The sequence below is a fragment of the Chaetodon trifascialis genome, chromosome 19 (assembly GCF_039877785.1).
Source record: "Chaetodon trifascialis isolate fChaTrf1 chromosome 19, fChaTrf1.hap1, whole genome shotgun sequence".
Classification (NCBI taxonomy): Eukaryota; Metazoa; Chordata; class Actinopteri; order Chaetodontiformes; family Chaetodontidae; genus Chaetodon; species Chaetodon trifascialis.
The window spans coordinates 23,617,251-23,642,162 of NC_092074.1; the positions used below are offsets into that span (position 1 = coordinate 23,617,251).

Consider the following 24,912-nt stretch of genomic DNA (forward strand, 5'->3'; position numbering starts at 1 on the left):
AACAAAAGCACATTTGAACATGTGCAACAGGACAAACTCTAACCCTGCTGCAGGCAGGTGAGCCAGAAAGCTCCAGAACGGCCTGTGAGTGGACGTTACGGTGGGATTTAGTCGTGAAAGGGTTTTTGGTGTTTCGGTGACGCGCTGACCAGCAGGCTGAGATGTGGTGGCTGTAAAGCTCAAATCACTGCCGTGTATGAAAGCATATGCATCTGTTTTCCTCTGTCAACCATTGTCTGTAAAGTATGAAATGCAGGTGACGGAGTTGCTCGCGGGTTTGAATCCGGCCTCTCGCCCTCTGCTTTCTGCCCTCAGACAGAAGAGGAGAAGGTTTTCCCAGCCTCTTACGTTCAGGCTGGAGGTTTGTTGTGGTTGAGACGGTGTCCTTCCAGATAAGACGCCAAAGAAACAATGAAAGAACGGCTTCTTCCTCACTGTCTGTCTTCGTCGTCCTCCTGAGACACCGCTCTCTTCATCCACCTTTTTTCTCTGTGGGTTTGTTCAACTGGTGAGTTGATTTTAAAAGATCGTCTTTTCTCTCTGTGTCTCTTTGTCAGAAAAGGTGGACGATGTCGTCCTAAACGTGGACGGGAAACACCTGCAGGCTGATGTATTTATTTTGGAAAATGTTGACGTGATGCTGTGCAATATTTGAACCGTGCAGTTTGAGAAAAGGTGAATGTTGAAGTACAGAGTAGGTTTATCAGTGAGTTCACGTCGTAAGAAAAACATTAAAAATAAGAGACGAAAAATGTGACGTCCATATGTTGTATGTAACTTAAACAGTCAAACGTAAAAATGTGAGACTTTTACGATATTATTCTGAATGAATTAACAGATAAACTACAAATCTTCATGAAAGAAGCAAAAAAAAAAAGCTGAATAGGCTCTGGATAAGTGCTTGATGGTGTAAAAGAAACCTTAAGACAGGAGCATTTTTGACATAAACTCAGCAGCTTATCTTCTCACTCTGTTTGCTCACCGATGCTCGAGCTCACTGCAGTGGCTGCTAACCATCGAGGTTAAGGTCTCGCTTTCCAGCAGATAAGTTTGTTTTGGAGACTTGGAATCAGCGGCCGTGGTTTCTATCAGCAAACTCACCAGACTGCCAGCAGTGATAAAAAGTTTGGCCTTGTTAGAGGGTCTGGCTGTTCTGACTTTTCACCTACAGCGATTCTGTATCACCTTTCTAGAACTGAAAAACACAAATAACAGGTCTAATCAGGGGGTGTCACCATGAACTCAACAAAGCCAGACTTCAGTTCTGTTTATAAAATATTCCCTTTTGGCCAACCAATTATGATGTATTATACTTCTCAAATAATGCAAGTCCACCTTCAGAGGTGATTCTCTGAGGGTCACGATGGATTACTCTGCCATTCGTGTCCTCACGCAGAAAGCAGGACAGCTGGCGACTGAAATGGGTGAATGGGATCTGCTGGGCCGCCTGCTGGATAAAGTGCAGAGTCACTCCACAGTAATCGGCAAGGTCTGGCTCACCGTGCTGTTTGTCTTCCGCATCCTGGTCCTGCGCACCGGTGCTGAGAAGGTCTGCTCATATGTTCTGTACATTAGCACCAGAGGGGCTTTTCTAACTGTGGCCAGAAATACAATCGCATGAGCTTTTCTGATCACTGTGAGGTGCAGGCAGGGCTTAAACTTTGTCCCTGCTACACTTCGAACTCTGTCAAGTTTGCATACGTGCTTCATCTCTCTCATCGTGTCTTCGTAGGTTTGGGGCGATGAGCAATCCGACTTCGTGTGCAACACTCAGCAGCCCGGCTGCGAGAACGTCTGCTACGACCTCGCCTTCCCCATCTCCCACGTTCGCTTTTGGTTCCTTCAGATTATTGCTGTGGCAACTCCGAAGCTGATCTACCTGGGCCACGTCCTCCATGTCATCCACCTTGAGAAGAAGGTGTGTCACTGGAGTGTGTGTAGCATGATTACCTGACTGGCAAATGCTTGGTTCGTCAGGCATGCCACACCTGTAGCAGCCTAATGAATCAGAATCAGAATCAGAATCAGAAAAAGCTTTATTGCCAAGTACGATTTTACACATACGAGGAATTTGCTTTGGTGAGGTTGGTGCATGACACATCTATCAAGAAGAAGCAATTAAAAAGTTAAAAATATGACAGTAAGTAAATAATATAAAAATAAGAAAATAAGTAAAGAGCTCCGGGTACCGTCGCAAAAAACAGAATTAACACACAAAACAAAACAAAACAGCGCGCACCAACACACCGTGGCAGCCGTCCGTGGCGCCATCTTTAATGCTATATGGTGCTGTGTAGAGTTTGACTGCTCTTGTATAGTTTACTCTTTTTTCATAAACTTCCTGATTTTGCCCATTTCAAAAGCGTGGTGCCACTCACGGTGGAGGATTATCACCATCTCTGCTATTCACATACGATTTTCAGCTCATTTTATGGTTGACTCTTGGCTGCTTGCAGCACCATCGACATGCTCCCTGTCTTCACAAAGCTTAGCGACTTGCTGGTGAAGAATGTGGAGCAGTTAAAGTCACAGATATTCACCGAAGGACGGCCTTGCATTCTTTATGTGGGCAGAAACTGAGCAGTAAATGACTGCTGATGTTTAGGCTGGTGAGATGTGGTGGCTCTGAGTCAGTTGGTTTGCCCCCCAGTGGCCAAACATTAACTAACGCAGCTTTAAAGTAACTCACATCTGTCTTTACAGTCCCCTGGACTTGCTTCATGTGGGCTTAAAAGGTCGTTTCCTTATCAAAAACAGTGGGTGTTGCTACTTTTCATTGCAGAAAAAAGTCCAAACTTTGGACAAACAGTGTGGAACTTAGCGATACCTCTTAAATTCCTGAACTGCTCAAAGTACGGTCGCATCATCTTTCACCTACTTCCTGTCAACTCCTCAGTCTGCAAGTCTCTTTCAGTCAAACTCTTTCTTCTCATTCTTCCAGGTGAAGGAGAGGATGAGGAAGCAGGTCCAGTTGGATGACCAGGCCAGTCTGTTCCTCAGGAGAGCCTACAAGGTTCCCAAGTACACCAAAAGCACTGGCAAGATCAGCATCCGGGGCCGCCTCCTTCACAGTTACGTCCTCCACCTTGTGGCCAAGATCATCCTGGAGGTCTTGTTCATCGTGGGTCAGTATTTTCTTTACGGTTTCACCCTCCAGACTCGCTACATCTGCACCCGCTTCCCTTGCCCTCACAAGGTGGACTGCTTCCTGTCCAGGCCTACGGAGAAGTCGGTCATCATCTGGTTCATGCTGGCGTCGGCGTGCATCTCCCTGGTCCTCAGCATCGCCGAGCTGCTCTATCTGTGCGTGAAGGCTGTGAAGGAGTGCATGGCGAGGAGGCAGGACTACACCGTGACCCCGGTGACACCTCCACTTTCAGGGAGGAAAGCTTTCAAAAGCCATGACGAGGTGATCCAAAATTGTGTCAACCTGGAACTGGAGCTCCAAGGACGGAAGCTAGGGGTGACCGGGGTCACAGGTGGAGGTGACGAGGCCACAAAGCCTGAGAACAACAACACAGGGGAGGTCCACATCTGACGCACGGAGGCTCTGATAGCTTGTACGTGTCCTGTTTGTGTGCTTTGGCTTTTGGGGGAAAGGTGTGTGTGGAGGGGGGCGAGTGACCAGCTTCTGTAAACACGACTCAGTCACATGCAAAACATGATTAAAGCGACTTTTCAAGTGACTTTTGTGACTCGATGCAAAAATAAACCTTGTCTTCTTGCAGTTGATAGACCCCATCGTTTTAGAGACTGTTCTTTGAGTTTTTCAGAAAAAAGCTGTACACATTTTCAATAAACGCTCGTATCCAGATCAGACCGCGTTGTCACGTTTGTACAGTGAACCAACATAACAGGCAGCTCTGACAACAATGGGCAAAAGAAGACAAAGTGCATTTCCTCATATTTTTGATTATGTGTGGTTTATAGGAGTCACTCCAACTTTTGATCAAGTGAACAAAGTAATAAAATGTGACATTAGAATAAAAGCGGTGTTTCATTTAAAACCTTGATATGGCTCGATAACATGTTTTTCAGGGCCTGTGCAGCTGTGTGTCATTCAGAGCTCCAGTCAGTGCATTATTTCATTTCTTTTCAAACAGTCAAGGCCATGTGTTGCAGAGACATTGTGCTTCTGGACACCTGTCGATTATTACACACTCTTCTTGGTCTCAACCTGTCCTGCTCTCGGCAGAAAAACGTGACACTGAAGCCCAGCGAGTGTTGCGTAATGTGACCTCACATCGTTACTCCTCACCCACCCCAGAACTCCAAGGTCCAATGTCTAAGTTATCGCCCCATCCAGCTCAGACAGTCCTTTCTCACCAGGTCAGCAGGTAAGATGCACCGCCGGCTGTTCTCTGCTTCTCACACACGATGATTTGCCGGAGTTAAAGCTGCGCTTTGGGAGTGATATTTGGAAAGAACACTCTTCTGTAATGTTTTCCTTTTTAAATCTAGATTTTTGTAAGAAAGTGATTGGTTTTAATTTGACTTGAATGCTCATGAATATAATATATTCATATATATATATAATCAGATGGCTTTTCATGTCTCACCTGTCAGTTTATCTGTTTAAGTGTGATTGTGTTTCACAGATTCTTTTTAAAGTCCAGGGAAAGTGCCATTTTCCTGTTCTTCATGGTTTTATCTTCCTACGAGCCTGCTTCGATTATGCCTCATAACATCATGTGTCCGTTCGTTGATTAATGATTCTGATTAATGATTATTTCAGGAAAATATTGACCAGCTGGCTCAGGGTTCACAGAGCGCCGAGCTCCTCTCTCTCTCACAACCAGATTCAAGCACAGAAAAACTAATGCATCCAAAACGAACCATGTTGACGGAAGATGTGCTTCGTGTTTTGGTTAATAATCCGGTGAATGTGCGATCTTTGCGACCTGAAGTAGAAGTCTTTTGTGTGAATTAGCTCCTGATGTCTTTCCTTTTATCTCTTTAGATCACGAGCTGAATATCACCAATAGAGATGGGAGACTGGGGGTTTCTGTCAAAGTTGCTGGACAAGGTCCAGTCCCACTCCACAGTGATTGGGAAGGTCTGGATGAGCGTCCTGCTCCTGTTCAGGATCATGGTTTTGGGAGCAGGTGCTGAGAGCGTCTGGGGCGACGAACAGTCGAGTTTCCTCTGTAACACTCAGCAACCCGGTTGTGAAAACGTCTGCTACGACTGGACCTTCCCCATCTCGCACATTCGCTTCTGGGTCCTCCAGATCATCTTCGTCTCCACACCAACGCTGGTCTACCTGGCCCACGCCATTCACGTCATCCACCAGGAGAACAAGTTGCGGGAGAAGCTGTCGAAGCCCGGAGGGACCCTGTCAGTCAAAATGCCCAAATACACAAACGAGAAGGGAAAGGTGATCATCAAGGGGAGCCTGTTGGGGAGCTACCTGACCCAGCTCGTGGCCAAGATCATCATCGAGACGGCCTTCATCGTGGGCCAGTACTACCTGTACGGCTTTGTCATGGTCCCCATGTTCCCCTGCTCGAAGAATCCCTGCCCCTTCACCGTGGAGTGCTACATGTCCCGTCCCACAGAGAAGACCATCTTCATCATCTTCATGCTGGTGGTGGCCTGCGTCTCCCTGCTGCTCAACATCATCGAGGTGCTCTACCTGCTTTGCACCAGAGTCAAATGTGGGTCCAAGCGTCGCAATCACAAGATCAACTCGGCAGAAAACCCCGCCAGCCTGTTACCTCCCAGGTGGCCGACGGCAGAGGACTCACTACAGCAGAACAAGAAGAACATGGAGCTGGAAATGAGTCAGAGCATCGGCGGAAGCCTGGAAGGACCCAAAGAGGAGAAACGACTGCTGAGTGACCGCTGAGAGACTTCTCAGAGACATCTGAGAGACTGAAGGGACGAGTACACACAATGTGGCGTTCAAATCATGACAGAACATCAGGACAAGCTCCATCGGGTTTCAGGGCCACAGTTTAAATTTATTTTGTATCGAATAATGGAAAGGGTGCAATATTGATGATGTATTTATGTTGAATGAGTGAGCCGAAGCTTGACTGTGCCCAGTTATTGAAAGTGTCCTTTAAGTTATTGTCATGTTAATTATCTCAGACTTGAAAGAATGTACTTATTGGATGATGATGATGATGATGATTGTGGTGAAGAGTTTCTATATGTGACATTTTTGTATGTCTTGTTTTTAATAAATGATCAAAGTAGTATTAAAAAGCACAGTTTCACGACTACATTCATTCCTTCAGATAGCAGAATAAACATTTATAAACACTTATTTATATTATTCTTCATCTAATGATTAGTCTACCAGTCATTTTCTCAAGTGATTAAATGTTTGATCTCTAAAATGTCACCTCATGGTGGCTTCTCAGAGCCCAGAGTGACCTGAACAACAGTCCAAAAACACAAAGACATCCAGTTTCATATCAGAGGACAGTGAGAAAAACAGAAAAAAAATCACCTTTGAAAGCTGAAAGCAGCAATCCTTTTTGTGATTTTGGTGAAACATTCTTTTGACTATCAATTGCTTATCAAAAGTTGCTGGTTGATTACGTGGCAGGTCATTGATAACATTGATAACTTCAGAACAGGGTGTGGTTGACAGATGGACATTTATTTGTCACCACTGCTGATTCAGGAGAAGGACACTTATGTAAGATGAACATAGAGACGGAGCCCAAAGTCTGACATAGTAATTGATCAAATTCATGCATGAAAGTGCAGCGGCTGCACTAAAAATCACGAGAACCTGCTCAGCATATTTCAATTCAATGCAAAATCCCTCCAACAAAAGAATCTTTGTGGAGCTTATAATATTAGATTTGCTCCATTCGTTCAAACCACACAGAAGCGTTGTGTTGACACAGTCTGAACGTGACTGCTCAATGCTCGCTGCAGGGTCACTGCTCTGGATTACATGAGTCTGTGCAGGTGTTCATGTCATCGACTCCGAGCTTCTTTCACCAAAAAACTTCAGAAACACTTTCCATTCATTGTGTCGAGGTAAACGATGAAACTACAAAAACACGGTGATAACGAGGACGACTGACAGGAAACAAGAGTTTGGTTTACGGCGCTGCCAATCATTAACCTGCACAATCTTCACAGTGCTCAGCCCAAAATGATCCACTTATGAGATTTGTCATTTCCAGATGTCATGACAACGTGACAGCTTACACTATTGCACAATGATTGTGATGTAAAGTTCAAGGTGCTGTGGACAGCTTTGGCAGGGTGGCTGGACTCGAGCTCATTCGTCTGCACGGTGTGGGACTGCTCTGTTCGTCTGCTCACAGGCCTTTCAAGTCAAAGGTAAAGTCGACAGCTGCTTTATTTAAAATGATGCTGCACAAAATACAAAATGCAGAATTCAGATTTAAATTTCATTATATTGTTTGTGGTAAGATACAGGTACACTGTATTGAGATAGACGTAGGTTTTTATCATTATTAGCATATTCTTACATTGACAGGGTGCATGTGAGTATGTTAGTATAAGTGTGTGTGTGTGTGTGTGTGTGTGTGTGAAGCCGGAGTGCAGAGAAACTGTAAAGATCATCATGATGAGATTCAGATTATCTATGTATTTCTACATTTTCTTGGAGTTCAGGCTCTCGGCAGTGCTGACGTCCGACGCGTATTTGTATTTGTTTTGTTGGATTCACTGTAAACACACTGAAGTCCTTCTGCTCATGAAATATGTTTACTGTGGATGCAGCCGCTCAAAGGTGCAGAAATATCTGAGGACAATAAATTCCTCTCCCATCGTTACATCCAGCCTCACATAGTACGACAGCTGAGATAAGTCTTTCTTATGGAATTGACTTTATCGCTCCGTCTTCACGTCCTGAACGCTCCATACCACACTTTAGATTACAGCCTTAATAATCAGATTCTGTCTATCATTAATTTCCACAAATGATGCTGTTCTCAGAAACTTGAAACCAACTCAACATCATTTCCTCGGTGACTGTAACTTAACGATGGTCTGCTTATAAACATGGAAAGCATCCTGTAAATAACTGAGTTTCCATCGGTAGCTTTAACGGCTGCGTAGGACTGTTTGTGGCTAAACGAGGAAGTAGTTTTCTTAGTGAGACTCTTCTCCCACAGCGCCTCACAGCTAGAAGGTCCCCGGTTCGAATCCCGCTGTGGGCGCTGGTGGCGTGTCCTCCACCATGCCTTTGGTGCTGCTGCTCGAGGAAAAAACGGGCCTTTCTGTGTGGAGTTTGCATGTTTTCCCCGTGTTCACCCGGGATTTCCTCCTTAAATAACCCCCACTAAAAACATGCAAGAAGACCACCACCTGACCAATGGGGACGAAGGAGAACTGGTCCCCAGGCGCCGGCGTCGGCTGGCAGCCCACCACTCCTGGTCTGCCACGGAGGATCGACAGACCAAGGATGGGATAAATGCGGAGAAAATAATTTCACTTGCATGGCGTGTACAGTTTCCTCCATAGACATAATATACGCAGACGCCTCATTACGTGCTGGAGCGTAAACCAGCATTGCCGCCATTTTGGGTGGGTCTCCGTTAGCAACAGAGCCTACTGAAGTCAACCCTATTTTATTTATTTATTTTATTTTATTTAGCTTCCCAGCCCCAGCTGCAAGCTCAACAGGGTAGTGTAAGACGCTGGAATGACCTGGAATTTTAACGCTTTTCCAGGCCTTAAAAAAAAAAGAAAGAAGGAAAAACTGTACTGAGCAGGAATATATGGGAGCTTTGTGTGTGTGTATGTGTTAAAATCAGTGTATCACAAACATCAGCAGTTTCAGTCCAGGCTATTATGGAATCTTTGTCATCCTAAAGCTGTGAACAGTTTAAATTTAGACACATCAGGCCAGACGGTGTGTGTGTGTGTGTGTGTGTGTGTGTGTGTGTGTGTGTGTGTGTGTGTGTGTGTGTGTGTGTGTGTGTTTGAAAGCAGCAGTGGACTGTGGGCCGACACACATGATGAGTTGGCCAAAAAGAAAAAAACCTTCCTTGTTTCGACAGCTTGTTTTGGTGAAGTTTTATTCCGACACAGCTGAGAAAAAAAACTTACTCAAAGTTTAATAGGCATGTCAACAGGTTACATGAGATGTCCGGTTTTTGTGTGTGTGTTGTGTGCGTGCCCGCACGCGTGCATGTGCCTGTGCCTGACTTTACATTAAATAAACTCAGCGCACAAAAACAAAAATGAAGAAATTCTTGTGTTATTGGTGTGTACAGAAGGGTCATGATTGTATTAATATGCCGTACCATATGTCTGTATTATGCTCTTTAACAAAGTATTTCAGGATAAAAGCACACGTTTTAAATGTGTGACAGCGTCCTGTATCATAACTACATCTCTGCCGTGTAACAAACCAAACCGTGTGAAAATCGGGTAAAAATTCAGGGGGTTATAATGATCATAGTAGCTGGGCATACACCTTCCTCCGTCAGCTCCAATAGGAAGCGTCAGTCAATGAGACGTCGCCGTATATTATGCCTATGGTTCCCTCCCTGTAACTCTGTGCTGTGATTAATAAAGCTGACTTCTTCTTCTTCTTCGTCCTCTGATCAGAGACCATGGGGGAGTGGGGTTTTCTGTCTGATCTCCTGGACAAGGTGCAGTCGCACTCGTCCGTCATCGGGAAGGTCTGGCTCAGTGTGCTTTTCATCTTCAGGATCATGATCCTTGGAGCCGGAGCAGATAAGGTCCACTTCTATTTGTTCTTTCTTGATTTGTGTGGAGCATGTACCGATGGACAGATGGACTCCTGAACTGCTTTTGTGCGACATGAAAAGCTTTTAGGTGAAAGAGCACCCTCTGGTGGCCATAATGGAGGCCTACAACCCAAACTGACAGCTTCTATCATTTTAATAAGACGACTTTCTAAATGGTTAAATAACGTTATCCCGACAGTCCATCCATTTATTTTCAGCACTGCCTCTGCTTTAAAAGGGCTGGAGGCTATCCCAGCATGCACTGGGCTTGCTAAATTAGCCTGAAAAAGCTGATTTTGCTTTGTTTAAATAAAAATGTTCAACTTGAAATGTGACTGAACGTTTGTACAGCCACACCACAACAAGCTTACAATTCTCCAATAGACCTCCATAATGACACCAGGAGTGGATGCTGGAAGATTTGTGCTGTCAGTTGAATAAAATGCCTCCATTTTCGCCAAAGTAACGGAGCACTCGCTGCGCACTGTGTCCAGACAACGGTTTAATTTCTCATTTGAACTTTGCAGGTTTGGGGTGATGAACAGTCCAGCATGATTTGCAACACCAACCAGCCCGGTTGCAAGAACGTCTGCTATGACCACGCCTTCCCAATCTCGCACATTCGATTCTGGGTCCTCCAGATCATCTTCGTCTCGACGCCGACGCTGATCTACCTCGGTCACGTCCTCCACGTCATCCACAAAGAAAATAAGCTGAGAGAATACATGCAGACTCATTCTGCAAGCGAGGTCGCCAAAGTTCCCAAGTACTCCGACGAGAAAGGCCACGTCAAGATTAAAGGCGACCTGCTGGGGACCTACATGACCTCCATCTTTTTCAGGATGCTTCTGGAGGTCGCGTTCATTGTGGGGCAGTACTATCTGTACGGGTTCATCATGGACCCCAGAATCGTCTGCTCCCGGGCTCCTTGTCCCTTCACCGTGGAGTGCTACATGTCTCGACCCACGGAGAAGACCATCTTCATCATCTTCATGCTGGTAATGTCCTGCGTCTCTCTCCTCCTCAACGTGGCAGAGATCTTCTACCTGGTGTGTTCCCGCTCAGCCAGACGCAAGTTTAAAAGACCGCCGCCTCCCACGAGCGCCATTCCGCCACCTTTCAACAAAGACAGTCTGATGAAGAATGAGAAGCTGTGCCTCCATGATGCCGGTCACAGCACAGCCTGAAGAACGCCATTCAGATCCCATGTGCTCAACGTGAACGGTCGGAGAAGACAGAAAGACGAGAAGAGACGCAGCTAAAACAGGCAAAAAATGTTTTTACATGATGCTTAAAAATTCCTGAAAATGACGAAAGTGTGTGTGGACTATTCATGAATAGTCAAATTTAAACTGCACGAGAACATGATGAAGACGCTGGCGGCTGACTGAGGCACACTGAGGACATGCTTGTCCCGCTGGTCTGTGAGGACACGGCTGAAGGTTGGACTGCACCTCTGAGTCTCAGCTGCAGTGGTAAAAAGCCACGTTTTGTTCTGAGGCCACGTGGACGAAGGGCCGTTAGAGCGACTTTACCTTTTAAACATGTTTTTTTCTTCCTCTAGCAAATTTGCAGAATTTCAGAGCTGTAAATATTTAAATTACAAATCATGTGTGGTGTTTTGTATGGCATTGAATGCACCTTATGTTTGTAACTGATTGTAAAAATAAATTATTGGCACACACATAATGATGGAAGTCATTTTTTGTTTCATTAAAACTGCAGTAATGCAGAATTTATGATTTCTGTTTTCAGGTGTCACTGAAATTACATAGAACCTCGTATAAGTCACTGATTTAAATAGAGAAAAACAATGAAACTATAAAACTGAACTTGTACAGCTGTCAGTAATCACTCAGAAATAAAGCTTCCAGTTTAGGCTCCTCTGGTTCAGTCCATCACTCGCCTTCATCCAGCTGCAGGATGTTTTCAGCTGAAATCACTCTGATATTTTCTGTTGTTTGCTAAATTTGCTGTTCTATTTTTTAGTTTTTCTTTTTACCATGATAATAGTGGTTATCGCACAAAACCTGCTCGACACCAAACAGCAGACAGACGCAGTTAGCGACTCTGTGGCCACACGATGGCGCCACTGACACACAGAACCCCATGAAGCCGCCCACCGCCCACACGGCCATGAACACCAGCCTCCTCCTCCTCCTCCTCCTCCTCCCAACAACAACAACAGCTGGCTACAGCCAAAGATGGCCGCCGCAACCATGGCGGGGCTCGACGCCCACAGGATGGAGGAAAAGAAGTTCGAGTACTTCTCCTCCATCAACTCCATGGCGAAGAAAATAATGCAGGAGCGGGAGCAAATCAAAGCCAAACACGGCTCCTCCTGGGACAAGATGACGCCGCAGGAGCAGGACAGCGCCATCGACAACGGCATGATGGATCCCCACATCCGAGCCCGGTACGCCATGCACAGGGTGGAGCGCGAGGAGGTGCCCTGTTACCCGAAACTGCTCATCCAGACGGGCCAGAAGATCGTTCACTTCGGGGAAGAGGTACTTCACTCACATTTGAACGATATTAGACCCTTTTCATGGCTCAGAACAGGCCGTGTTGTCATGGCTGCTAACGAGCCACGTAGCCATTGAAATACGTCTGTGGTGAAACGACGTCACAGGCGAGCCGCTGCGGAAGCTAACGTTAGCATCATTTCGTTAGCGTCATAGCGTTAGCTTCATAACGTTAGCATCATATCGTTAGCTTCATAACGTTAGCTTCATAACGTTAGCCTGCTCACAGATAAGCACATTAAACAGAAATTTCTGTCAAAATTAGACCATAAATCCACGATGGTGTGTTGAACACTCTGTGGAAATGTTGGGTTTGGCTACTGTTATTATTTTTCCAAAGGCAGAAACTTTTAATAATGTAGATAAAAAGGTCTTGAGCTACGTGTTCAGATATCATTGAGCGTCGGTTGAGGTTGTAACCACACTGTGTTTCTGTTGAGGACATCACCTGGCAGGATGAGCACTCCGCCCCCTTCTCATGGGAAACAAAGGTGAGACACTTTCGTCCTGTCACAGGAATATTTCTGCATTAATTTTTCTTTTATTCATAATATTACTAGCAAGTTGGGTTTAACTGCTCGCCATATTTTGATTTTCTGTCTGTTTCTATGTTCATTCTCAGTCTCGGTGCCTGTGGTTTCTTTGTATTAAAGCACTTTGAGCTGCTGTCTTCTATGAATAAAGGTTTTTATTATGACGTGGGTCTGGAAGTGGATCTGGCACAGTATTGAAGTGCTGCCGCTGTCGATGTTTGTCATTCGGAGAAATGTCCATTCTTAAACTTAAAATTAAAGAATTAAATTTAAACTTTAAAATATTCTGTTTTCAGTCAAACCAAAAGGTCAAATCTTCCATTTAAGAATTGATGTTCGGCATTTTTGCCTGATAATTTACTTCAGTGATTATTTGATTATCTAAATGCAGTCCAGACATGGATGGGTTTTAAGTTAGCAGATGGTTTACCGCCATCTTTAATAGCTGCAGTTAAGGTATCTTAGTGCCTGGCAACGCACGGCTGAGCTATGATGATGATGATGATGATGATGATGATGATGATGATGATGATGTCGTCCTAAACGTCCCACTCGTCTTTCAGAGCCAACTGGACTTCAGCTTGACACCAGGCCCAGCAGACCAGGGGATCTCAGCCTCGCAGGTGGACTCAAAGGCAGCCAAGGCTCCTCATTCCAGCCAGATTGGCAAAAGTACACCAGGAGCCAAGGTAGGACGAGGAGCGGACGCTGCTCTTTGAACCAGTACGTTTAGGCTGGATGTTCACGTTTGAGGGGTGCAGTCATTCACAGCGAAGCAGACGAGCTCTGGGCTGGTTTTGGACGCGTCTAAAGGCGACTTTTAAGCCTTTGGATCACAGCGAGGAGGCTTCGTTTGTCTCTGCACACACCAGCGCTGCTCCCAGTTCAGTTGTGAAGATGTTATTAAAAAACAAACTACAGAGACCAAACAGAGTTTTGTGAACGCAGCCCGAGTCTTTGGAGTGTGATGTTAAACGTGTTACTGTGTGATTGTGAAGGTGTCCATCAGCGAAGGACGGAGGCCAGAGGAGGAGTCCTCCTTCTGGAAGATCAGCGCCGAGAGGTCCAGGCTGGAGGGAGAACAAGCCGACTTCCAGTCCCTCACCCCCAGCCAGATCAAGTCCCTGGAGAAGGGAGAGAAATCACTCCCCTCCTACCTGCGACAGGTCAGCACTGAACTCTGCCATCGTTTCTCACCTGGTTCAGCTAACAGCTGCTAACAGTAAACACCATTTTTCTCCAGGAGACCTCCGTCACCTGCAAGGAGCCAGAGGCAGCAGAGCCCCACCCCCCAGCTCCCACCAGGTCCACCAAGCAGCGAGCACCCAGACCTCCTGCTCCCCCCCCACCTGCCCCCACCGCTGTCAGCGCCACGCCGGCCTCCCTCTCCATCTCCCCAAACCCGGCCCCACCTGTCAGCGTGTCTTCGTCAGTTGCGGGCTGGGAGCGATCTCAGAGCACCCTGCCGTCCGTCGGCAGCACCGTGGACGAGGTGTTCTCCTCCAGCATGATGTCCAAGCCCTCCGGCCACCTCGGTGTGGACAAGGACAAAGGCGAAGACGATTCGCCCACGAGCCCCACCTTTGCCCAGGTGAGTCCTGGAACACAGCAGGAAAAATACGAGTAGTTGAATTTTAGTTTCAGTCTGTCTCTTTATTCACATGAATTTGCTTTTTGCACTGTTAATTGAAGAATGACGGCCTGTCCTCTAGTCGATCGATCACGGATGGCGTTGACTTAAAAATACAAAACAAGAAAATGCTAAATATATTTTACTGGCTGTCAGTTCACCAGGTGAAAGTGTGAATGTGTGGGACACCCTGAAATCGATGGTTAGCCGTTGTTTCTAACAGCCGTTCATGATGAACTGTTTAACAGCGTCTTTCTGTCCATCCGTCTGTCCATCTGTCTCTGTCCGACTGTCTGTCACCCCTCAGTTCAACACAAGCAGCAGCATCCTGAAGACCGGATTCGACTTCTTGGACAACTGGTAAACCTCAGCAGTGGCCAGCCACCGCTCCGAATGAATCATTGTCATCAACACTAAAGAAGGACCACACTGCCATGACTCCAGACATCCACGTCCATTTGACAAACACTGTCTTTAAGACGACCACATCATGTTCTTGTAATTATCTCCAGTGGCTTGTTCAAACATTATCTCACCGCCTGTGCTGGCGTTTCCCCCACTAGAAAAGCTCCCGCTCCTCTGTGACTTGGGTTGAATCTCTCTAATGTTTTCCGAACACCCCCTGTCCATAAACCCACCTCACAGACTGTGTGTGTTCAGTCTCACTGTGCATTCACGCTGCCGTCAGCCTGGTTCAGAGGTTACACCATCCAATCAAATCACCATCAAATATCTCAAAAGCTAAAGTGTAACCATGAAACGTGGATCAACGCTGATCAGAATCCAGCTGCTGTTTGAGGTGCATTTAGGCCAGGGGTGGGCAACCTGTTCCACAAAGGGCCGCTGTGGCTGCAGGTCTTCTTTCCAACCAAGCAGCAGCACACCAGACTTGACTCATTCAATCAACTGATCTCACTCTTCAGACAGCTGATTGGTCAAACTGTGAGCTCTTGCTTGGGTGGAAAGAAGACCTGCAGCCACAGCGGCCCTTTGTGGAACAGGTTGCCCACCCCTGATTTAGCCAAATGTTAGCTAGCCGTTAGCTAGCTTAGCTTGCTGTGACACAGATGCTGCAGTAGCTTCAGCTGCATTAACACCACCCTGATGCACATGTAGCCTGCAGAAAGTCCCTGGACATCGACAGGCGTGAATGGTTCATATTGTTCTGGCTTTAGCTGCTATGGTGGTACTTTTCAGGACCCCAAAATAAAATGGCTTAAATGGTAACTGCTAACGTTAACTATGGCTGCTGCACCTCCCGGACAGTTGTGCCGTTCACAGTGTGCTGAACCACTTCCACGTGCTGTGAAGAGCAATGGTACGTTAAAACAGTCGTGGAGACCTCCAGAGGTTTTTACTGGATGGTCCCATTAAGAAGCTTACTGGTGTGTTAACTGGTTTATACGTCAGCCCAGTATCCTGCACAAACCCATTGCTCGTAGCGTGAATGCACAGTGACGGTGCGACTCGGCTGCCTTCATGTGCAAGTTTTAGACACTAATCTAGCAAGCGAGGTCAAACCGGCATCCGTTTTGTCTTGTTTTGAGGGTTTTGCTCTCCTGTGCTTTTATTTATGCTCGCCTGTATATTCCTTTAACTCTCAGTGCTCAGTACTGCCCCACACAGTGCAATTACTCCACACGGCGTTCCTACTGCTTATGGAATTCCTGGAATATCATGGAATCTTCCCATTGCATTACTTCACAGGAATATAACCGAATGTATTTCCAGCCTTCGCACACTCGTCGACAGCGGTGGAAAACGGGCTGTTGTCCTCTCAGGAGGAGGGGGGGACAGCCACGGAGATGCTCGAGCTCAGTCATGGAAAATTCACGTGTGACCGGTTCCACATGTCCTGTATGGATTTAGCTTCCTGCCAACACTTCCTCACCCCTCCCAAGTGTCACCTTTGACCTCAAACTAGTGCTGAGCAGCTAGCGTGCATTTCTAATGGCAAACACCAATAAAAGGTTGTGTTTTAGGTCAACAGGCCGGCATGTAGTGATTTGTATCACTTGTCCTAGATTTAAGATGCAGTTTACATGACTAGAGTACTATTTTACTGAATTTTATATTTATCTGCTGATTGTATCTTATGCTATACATGTATATTGCACTCATGCATTTTGAGATCACAGATTGAAGGTAAATAAATAAAAGTCAAACCTGCTTCTGCTGTTTGTTTTGTACAAAACTTAAAATGTTTTTTTTAAAAAGGAAACAAAGCTCATTTATTTAACGAAGGCCACATTAATACAGTTTCTCCTGGGAGGGAAAAAGGAGGTCACGACACGAGCGTCTGTCATGGTCACAACAGCAACATCAGACAGTCAATAATGGCTTTGGTTTGACTTCAGGAGAAAAGCTGGAGTTAAACTGGAGCTGCTTCAGTTTCTGACTGTTCGCTGCTTGTTTGCATTCCTGCTGACCTCCCTCTGAGCTCCATGACCTCAATTCCTCCAACTGTAATTTCTGCCAGATCTGAAACGTCACGCTGGAGAGGAGGGCAGGAAAATTTGTGCTGCTCGCTCAAACAACGCGCTGGCCCACTTTAGACCCACCAGACCTCGTTCCAGCGTCTCACTGGGACACAAAGAGCCACTGGACAGAGTATTTAAGGAAGGAGCTGGAGGCTAACACGAGGCTGAAGAGCTGAGTTACGCCAACACATGAAGCTGATGGCTGATGTGGTCCAGCCCACCTCTGCTATGACTGATGGACACTTCAGTGTTAGTGTCCTGTGGTTGAATTAAACTCCAGTTTAGTCTCCAATCAGAGACAAAACAATAAAGTTTTCTCTGTAAAACATGAGATTTAGTGAAATGGACTGTCAGCTAATAACCGATAAAATGCTGACTCATCAGCCAGAGGAAACAGAGGTGAAGTTAGCGCTCTCATGCCTGTACAGTAAAGCTGTAGCAGCAGATTAGCCTACCTTAGCATTAAGATGGGAAACGGCGAGCCTGGCTTTGTCCAAACCAGCAGAGACTCCAGGAAGTTACTGCACCTGATGAAGAAGTCAAACATAAAAAACTGCTGTTAACACACTTAAAATGAGATCTAACACGTTCATTAGCCTTAACGGTGCAGATCGTTTTTATTTATGCTAAGCTAAGTGCATGTTGGCAGAAGCTACTGTGGTATATTTTCAGATAGCAGAGACACAAGCTACAGGAAGTTGTAGGCTGACACCTGTGTCCCATATTTCAGGTGTTCGTCAGCCACAGAAGGATTTTAAAGGCTCCCAGAAACAGAGAGAGACTAACCCATCTGAAGAGGTTTCTCTGCAACACCACACATTTACTGTGCAAACATGTGAAGAAAATGTCCAACTGTGTTTTACATAAACAGGTAAATCTGAACGTCTAATCTATGTTTAGGTCCACCACCTATCAGCGCTGGTCTTAACGTCTTAACGTCCCCCTCTGGACTGAGGCGCCTCTGTCCAGTCCAGCCACGTCCTGCAGCACCACCCAGCGCCTCCACGCTCTCAATGGCTGCTTTGTGTTTCCTCTCATCCATTTTTTTGTGCTCGGGTGAATGAACGTCATTGCACGGTGTTGACCTTCATTAGAAACCATGGTAAGGGTTTATTTCCTTCCTGTTGATGAATCATTTGGTTTATTTAATGTGGGAAACAGTGAAACATGACCACTGCAGTTCACTGAAGCCCAAAGTGACCTCTGACTGTTTTTATTATTCAATGAAGAGTCTAAAACCCCAAAATACTGAATTTATCACAAAAGAAAAGCGGGACATTGTCACATTTTTGTGGCTTGAAGTTGATATTTTTTGCTTAAAAAACAACTTAAATGATTGATTACTGAAGTTTCTGACCATCATTTCATCCTGAGTTTGATCTGAAGAAGCTTTGATTGGTCACGGAGGGAAACCACCAATGTCAGAACAAGGGTACACATTTTCTCAGGGGTCACATATTTTTTCTAGCCACTTGTTTGAATCCAAACCAGCGTCTGGAAAAAGTTTGGAGTTGGACCGAGCAGCTGCACATGTCCTGCAGCGTCCTGCAGACTCACACACGTCTGTCCCACTTCGCAGCCGGAGCTCCTCCCAGTCTCCACAACGCTTCCCTGGAAACTCTGCTGGATTCTTGTGGCATTTTAACTGGCATACCTCCTGTTACACCCACACACACAGACACGCACCCACACACACACACACACACACACACACACACACACACACACACACACACACACAGACAGACACACACACACACACACACAGGTCTTTTTATGTCATCATTTCCTCTGAACAGCCACATATTTCTCTAACCATTAGTTTATTTAATTATTCAATTACACGAGAAAACTGTGGCAAGCAGGACGGATATTTAGCCCAATTAATAAACGGGGTGTGTGGGTGTGTGGGTGTGTGTGTGTGTGTGTGTGTGTGTGTGAGTTTATGACCACAGTTTGCTTGAGCACAGACTTGCAGTGTTTTCTGTTTGTAACAGAATCCAACCATCAGTTAAAGCCGAGATAAACGCTGGAGATGTCAAAGTTCACTCTTCATCTTCTTAGTTTGTCGGTCATCAGGTTTATATGACTGCTTTTTCCAAGGTGAACTTTCATGCTTCATGTTAAAGAAGAAGTCGTCAAAGTGCCTCAAACCGTCTCACAGCGGCAGAGCGTGCATGTCAACACATCCGTCCCCACCGGCTGATGAAGACTCTCACAGAGCTGAAAGCTCCAGAAGGAAACACAGCGAGTGCAAATCATGAATCTGATTCAGGTCAAAGATGTTTCTCTGACAGCAGGATGAACTTCTGTTTACACCCCTGTGTGAAAACCTTGTATCTTCAGTTAGCATACAAACCAGATTCACACCGCTGTCCAAAGAAAAGCATGCGTCTCCACACTCGGTGAGCTGCAGGATGAAGTGTTCCTACTTCTCGATGCATCGTCTCAAAGCTTAAAATGAGCCTGTGTTTCTGAAGAGGTGGCATTGTGGAGATACATGGTTGCAGCAGGACAGAGACCTGTGATGTCCTCCCTGCAGGGTTCACACAAAGAGTGGAAATGGGAGGTGGAAGCAGAAACAAAGAGCTTTCCTGTTGTTTGTCCAGAGAGGGGAGACGTCCTGAACGAGGCAGAGAGACGAAAGACGGCAGGCGGACGACCAGGAGGACGTTTACATTCTTTCTTTTTTGCCAGATACCTGCGATTCGTGTGTTTTTAAAGGGGGGTGGACACCAGCTCTCATTCACATGTCTGATGGGGGACTCCTGCTGATGGTCCTGCTTCACTGAGTCCTGGATCACATCTCTGAGGGAAGCCTGAGGGTCAGGAGGGACAGACGAGACGAGTGGAGAGACGGACGGTGGAGAGAGAGAGAGAGTCGAGTGGAGAGAGACACACGGTGGAGAGAGAGAGAGACGAGTGGAGAGAGACAGACGGTGGAGAGAGAGAGAGACGAGTGGAGAGAGACAGACGGTGGAGAGAGAGACGGACGGTGGAGAGAGAGAGAGCCTGAGAGGGAGTCTGCTGCTGCAGTTAAAGCAGTCATGAGGAAGCAGAAAATGGGACCGGCGGCCGCCTCGCTCGCTCTGCTCTGTTTATGTTCTCTGGGTCTGTGTGCTCCTACGGGGACGGCCGATGCTCCACCAACACAGGTGAGGACTCTGTCTTCTTATTTATAGCAATCAAACTTGGACTGGAGTCACTTTAAACTTCATTCTTACAGGAGACGTTGCTGTCTGTAAAACAGCACGTCCATTCACTGTGCTGAGTGCAAACGATGATCAGCATTAAAGACGCATCAGGCTGAAAAACATCCCATCAATCATCACTGCTGGTGTGTTTGTCTGCTGGGATTTTCTTATTTCCTTCTTCTTCTGTTGTGTCTGGATGTTTCTGTGCTGCAAACTTTTGGCTTGTTGGTGTGCAGCTGTCAGCCAATAGGGAACGGGGGCCGCAGAGCATTCTGGGGCAGCTGTAACTGGACAGATTACCAGCCAGCGTAATGACGTTAATGCCATGACACATGATTATTGTCCACTGCTCTGCCTGTTAGCGAGCAAGACTGAAGACGGCTAAACCTGGCGGCTAATTAGAGCCAGGTTTCAACTGTTAGCTTAGCTCTTCGTTCATACACAAACGGCCATGAACGCACCATGAACACATTATTTGATCAGATTTTTGCAGGTTACCTCATCACTTTCTTGCAGGTAGTACACATACCTGTGCTGCGGTGTGCAGGTACGCGATGCTGCGTGTGTTCAGGTAACGAGCCGGGGAGGAGGGGCCAAGCTTGAATGACGTGTTTCCAAACAGCCAATCCTGCAGAACACCTTTAAGATAAAGGTGATAAACATCAGACAGACAGGTGGAGGCAGCTTCTCTTCCTCCAGTCAGAGGGAATTAACTACTTTTTACAATCATTTGACAACTTACGAGTTACTTTATAAATGAAGATTTCTGCACCAAAGCATGTGAAGAGTATTAACAGTATTTACAAGTACCGCTCAGGTGATTCATAGATCAATGATGGAGCTGATTTTCAGGTTGTGGACTGCTGGGTTGGACAGAACGAGTTCAGACTGTTGGAAATAAAATTAGTCAAACATTCACTTCCATTGTAGACGGCATGAGTCAACAAAGCTTGAAACAGATGGACAAAACAGCATCATGTGAATATTTAATATCTGTTTCGTTAGCAGGACAGAAATGATGAAAATGAGTGAAGCAGGTCCAGATGTTACAGGGAGGTTCAGTTACTCACATTTAGACTCCAAACGAGGTGCTTTGAGCATCTGAGGCTGGTGTTTGATCATTTGTGGAGAAGCTGGGTCTGGTTTCACCTCCTCTGCCGGATCAAAGACGCTAACAGGAGTTAAATGTGGTGGAAACCACAGAGAAGTGCTGACACTGTGAACTCTGTCTGTCTGTGTGTCAGGCGTCTCTGCCAGAGGTGAAGAAGGCGAGAGGGGACGTTCCTGATATTCTTCCAGAGCCTGAACCAGAGCCAACCAGCCCCGTGTCAGACTTTGAAAACTCATACAACTACATCTGTGAGTGTCCACGTCCTCGTCCAGTTCAGCTTTAAACAGACAAACAGTGGAAGGTCACTGTCTGCATGGTGCATGAGTCCAAACCTCACGGCCGCCAGCCTTATCTGTGAGCTGTAAAACAGTCAAACGCCATCAGCGTGAGACACCTGGACTGTTTCCTGTCATCCTCCATCTCATCCTGTCCTGCATTGTATTCTCTTGTATTGTGTCCCTCAGTGTCCAGACTGGCCGGCATGGACCAAGCCATCCACAAGCTGAATGTGGGTCACTACACTCTGGATGTGAAAGTCAGCCAGCTGATGGACCGTCTGTCCCGGATGGACGGTAAGACCAGGGAGACAACTGCTGTCCATACTGGACAAACAACAACAAATGAATGAATGGAAGCAGAGAACAGCTGTGCCCAAATCATTTCATCATGTATGAATCACAAGTTAAGAAGTCAGACTTGAAAACTGGAAATGAATATTTTGAGTCTTACTCAGCGTGTTGTGTTTATGTTCAGCAGTTCTTTTCGAGGCTGACCATAAACAGCCAGCAGATGGCGCTCTTATAACTCTTCCCTGTAGATAACAGTGATGAAAAGATTAACTCAGCGATAACCGCATTAAAAACATAATAAAGGCAAACCCGGCTTGGACTGACTTTTGTCTCCTTGGTTTTGTTGTCCATGAACACGGCAGCTAAAGTCGGGGAGCTGGAGGACAACATCAGGGAGGTCTACCAGCACAGCAAGGACAACCGCAAGGAGACAGGAAGACTGGAAGGTACCAGCTTTGTCCTCTTTGCTTCATGACACATGGTTGAAAGAAACCAAGAAATCAGAGGATGTGACACGTGTGAATGAATGAAATAATGCATGAAGGAGCGTGTCGAAACCTGTTGGTCATCTCGGCCAAATCTTTCAAACTATGCAAACGATTTCTGTCTGCTGATCATCCAAACAGAGACAGCTGGTGGGCGTCTTATGTGAAGGAAAGTTTCACTGCTCTGGATCATATTTGTGCAAAGTTTCCACAGAATTCATCCAAGCGAATAAACGAGGCTGCAACTGAAACCACATTGATTTAATGCTCCACTAATGAACACATTTCTGTGAACAATGAGTCAGATCCAACGTGACCTCACAGTGAAACTCTGAGAGCGTCTTCCAGCTCTCATCAGCCCTGTCCCCTCTGCAGGAGGCAGCTGTCTGCACTGCTAAAACCTCCAAAACCGACTGCACCACCTGAACATAGAGGGAGATTTAGCAGCTGAAGAGCCGGATATGTCCCTCACCAGCTGGTAGAGACCAAAAACAGACCTACAGAGACTGAATATTAGACATGCAAACAGCAGTCCAAATGAGTAAATGCACTGTATTTATACAGAGCTTTTCTAGTCTTACTGTCCACTTAAAGCTCTTTTATAACACAAGTCAGCCCTCACTGATTTGCACACACATTCATACACTGGCAGCAAGGCGCCCCCTCCTCATCATGAGCAGCATCAGCAGCAAACTGGGGTTCAGTATCTGCCAGAGGACATGTGGACTGCAGGAGGACCGATACAGCTGTGTCCTGATGGAGGTAAAGCGTCTGTCCTGTCTGTCTCTGCTTCCCAGGTTGCCAGAAGGGACGCAGGGTGGGATACAAGTGTTATCTTGTGTACAACAGCTACGAGGACTACGCTGGAGCGTCCAGGAAGTGCCTGGAGCGTGGCGGCCGCATGGCGATGCCCCGCGACCGCAAGGAGCAGGAGGCCCTGGCCGACTACGTCAGGTCGTTCTTCCACCCGGGGAACTGGCCCATCTGGCTGGGCATCAACGACCTGCGGTCTGAGGGCATGTACCTTTTCGACGATGGCACGCGCGTCTCGTACTTCCAGTGGCGCAAACACTTCCTGTCCAGCCAGCCGGACGGCGGGAGGCGGGAGAACTGTGTGGCCATGTCATCGGACGATGGCGACTGGTGGGACCACTACTGCGATCGGACCATGAACTATCTCTGCGAGTTTGATGACAGAGTGGCTCTCTAAGTGGAAAGTTTCACTTTCTCACGCCTTAAACATATATTTTAAATAACTTATTTCTCTTTAAAGGACATTTTTAACACATGTGGATCGGCTGTTTCACAGGTGACGAAGGCCTGAAGTAGGAAAGTAGTGTGTTTTCATATGAATATCCAGTATAATATCTACTGTGTATGTAATTGTAGCATCAGGTAGGAACATGTTTTCAGTCAGAGGGGCTGCCAATCGCACCGACCACTCACAAGGCTAGCAGCCATGTGCCACACACACACACACACACACACACACACACACACACACACACACACACACACACACACACACACACACACACGGGCGCGCCCTCACACAGGAGCGACAGTGTGTGTTCAGTAGGAAAGTGATGTGAGGAGCTTTAAATGTGGACCTCCTTCAGCTCCTGCGCAGACTGCAGGAGGCCATCATGTCTTCATTCTTCCCGCCAATCGACACAAACGCTCCGTTCACGATTATAATCACATTAAACGCGTTAAAAAGCTCCGATACTCATGAATCGATCCATCCAAACCATTTCAAGACACAACCAGGCTCAACAAACCAACAGCAGACAAACCAGCGTTTAAAAACTGAAGCTACATGGAGGAAACTCACCGCTGACGGCTCTCATTGATCCACAGATCGATAACACTCCGACAAACACGGCCGGAAACATCCACAGAGGTCAAGAAGATCCACGGCAGTGAAAATATTTAGTCCAAAACACGAAAATAATCCACAGAAACGTGTTTCCTCCTCTCAGATTAGCAGCCGCTGCGCTCCCTCCCGCTTGTTTACCTGTTCTTCCGGAAGCAAACACAAATTGGCGCCATTTTGACTCCACTAACTCTTAACCAATCACCAGCCAGAGCCAATCACCAGCCAGAGCAGCAAGAACAGCCTGAGTTAAATTGAAGACCACCTTCTCTTCTGCAGTGAAGATGACTGACACTTCGATTAGCCAATGAAAACCTGAAAAAGCCGACATGTCGCTTCAGAGGTTTATTTCCAGCTCAGTCACCTCAAATCAAGAGCTCAGAGTTAATAGAGATGTTAGACACAGTTTGAAGTGATGAATACAGTAAATGGCCTCAGTGTAAAGATATGTAGCCAGAATGTAGACATAGATACCTTAAAATATGAATAAAGATGGACAAAATTTAGATTTCATTGATATGAATATAGACATTATGAAGACAGATGTAATAAATTGCCTGTTTTTGGAGGACGTCTTGATACACTTATAGAGGAAGCTTGAAAATATTCATTTTCTGTGGTGTTGTTGTCAGTTGTCATTGAACTTGGTCTCAGATAAGGCTTGGTGCTGTGGTCCCACATACAGTCATCTGTCGGCACAGAGCTGTCGTCTGATCCTCCTTCAACCTCCCAAAATGACACCGTATGTGAACGTGTCCTGAACGAGTCTGACAGTCTGTAAAACAGAGTTGTACATAAAAAGCTGAACGTCACGTTT

At 46.3% G+C, this 24,912-nt stretch overlaps 5 protein-coding genes across 9 annotated transcripts in view; all 5 read left to right on the forward strand.

The window, feature by feature from the left end:
- The first annotated feature begins 1,420 nt into the window (after positions 1-1,420).
- On the forward strand, positions 1,421-3,538 carry LOC139347555 (gap junction Cx32.7 protein). The gene is made up of 3 exons (XM_070987253.1): positions 1,421-1,549; positions 1,733-1,918; positions 2,942-3,538. Exons 1-3 carry the CDS (start codon positions 1,421-1,423, stop codon positions 3,536-3,538), a joined length of 912 nt encoding a protein of 303 aa, XP_070843354.1.
- Positions 3,539-4,987: 1,449 nt separating this feature from the next.
- On the forward strand, positions 4,988-5,848 carry LOC139348162 (gap junction Cx32.2 protein-like). Its single transcript, XM_070988112.1, has one exon. The coding sequence runs from the start codon at positions 4,988-4,990 to the stop codon at positions 5,846-5,848; it is 861 nt and encodes a 286-aa protein (XP_070844213.1).
- Positions 5,849-9,539: 3,691 nt separating this feature from the next.
- LOC139347786 (gap junction Cx32.2 protein-like) lies at positions 9,540-10,879 on the forward strand. Its single transcript, XM_070987578.1, has 2 exons — positions 9,540-9,683; positions 10,220-10,879. Exons 1-2 carry the CDS (start codon positions 9,555-9,557, stop codon positions 10,877-10,879), a joined length of 789 nt encoding a protein of 262 aa, XP_070843679.1. The 5' UTR covers positions 9,540-9,554.
- Positions 10,880-11,859: 980 nt separating this feature from the next.
- The window catches only part of c19h1orf198 (chromosome 19 C1orf198 homolog), a 207,467-nt gene continuing 194,414 nt past the window's right edge, over positions 11,860-24,912 (forward strand). Inside the window, exons 1-7 of one of the 5 annotated variants that reach the window (XM_070987572.1) lie at positions 11,860-12,202; positions 12,658-12,708; positions 13,314-13,439; positions 13,749-13,916; positions 13,994-14,341; positions 14,688-15,219; positions 15,364-16,549. In XM_070987572.1, coding sequence (XP_070843673.1) covers positions 11,897-12,202; positions 12,658-12,708; positions 13,314-13,439; positions 13,749-13,916; positions 13,994-14,341; positions 14,688-14,744 — 1,056 coding nt within the window. In that variant the 5' untranslated portion in view covers positions 11,860-11,896 and the 3' untranslated portion in view covers positions 14,745-15,219; positions 15,364-16,549. Of the gene's footprint in view, positions 12,203-12,657; positions 12,709-13,313; positions 13,440-13,748; positions 13,917-13,993; positions 14,342-14,687; positions 15,220-15,346; positions 16,550-24,912 lie in introns of those variants that run through there. The other 4 variants (XM_070987573.1, XM_070987575.1, XM_070987574.1 and 1 more) reach the window with 4 other exon arrangements.
- Positions 19,496-24,910, forward strand: clec11a (C-type lectin domain containing 11A). Its single transcript, XM_070987254.1, has 5 exons — positions 19,496-20,015; positions 21,299-21,413; positions 21,630-21,737; positions 22,097-22,180; positions 23,017-24,910. The coding sequence occupies exons 1-5, from the start codon at positions 19,908-19,910 to the stop codon at positions 23,427-23,429; spliced, it is 828 nt and encodes a 275-aa protein (XP_070843355.1). The 5' UTR covers positions 19,496-19,907; the 3' UTR covers positions 23,430-24,910.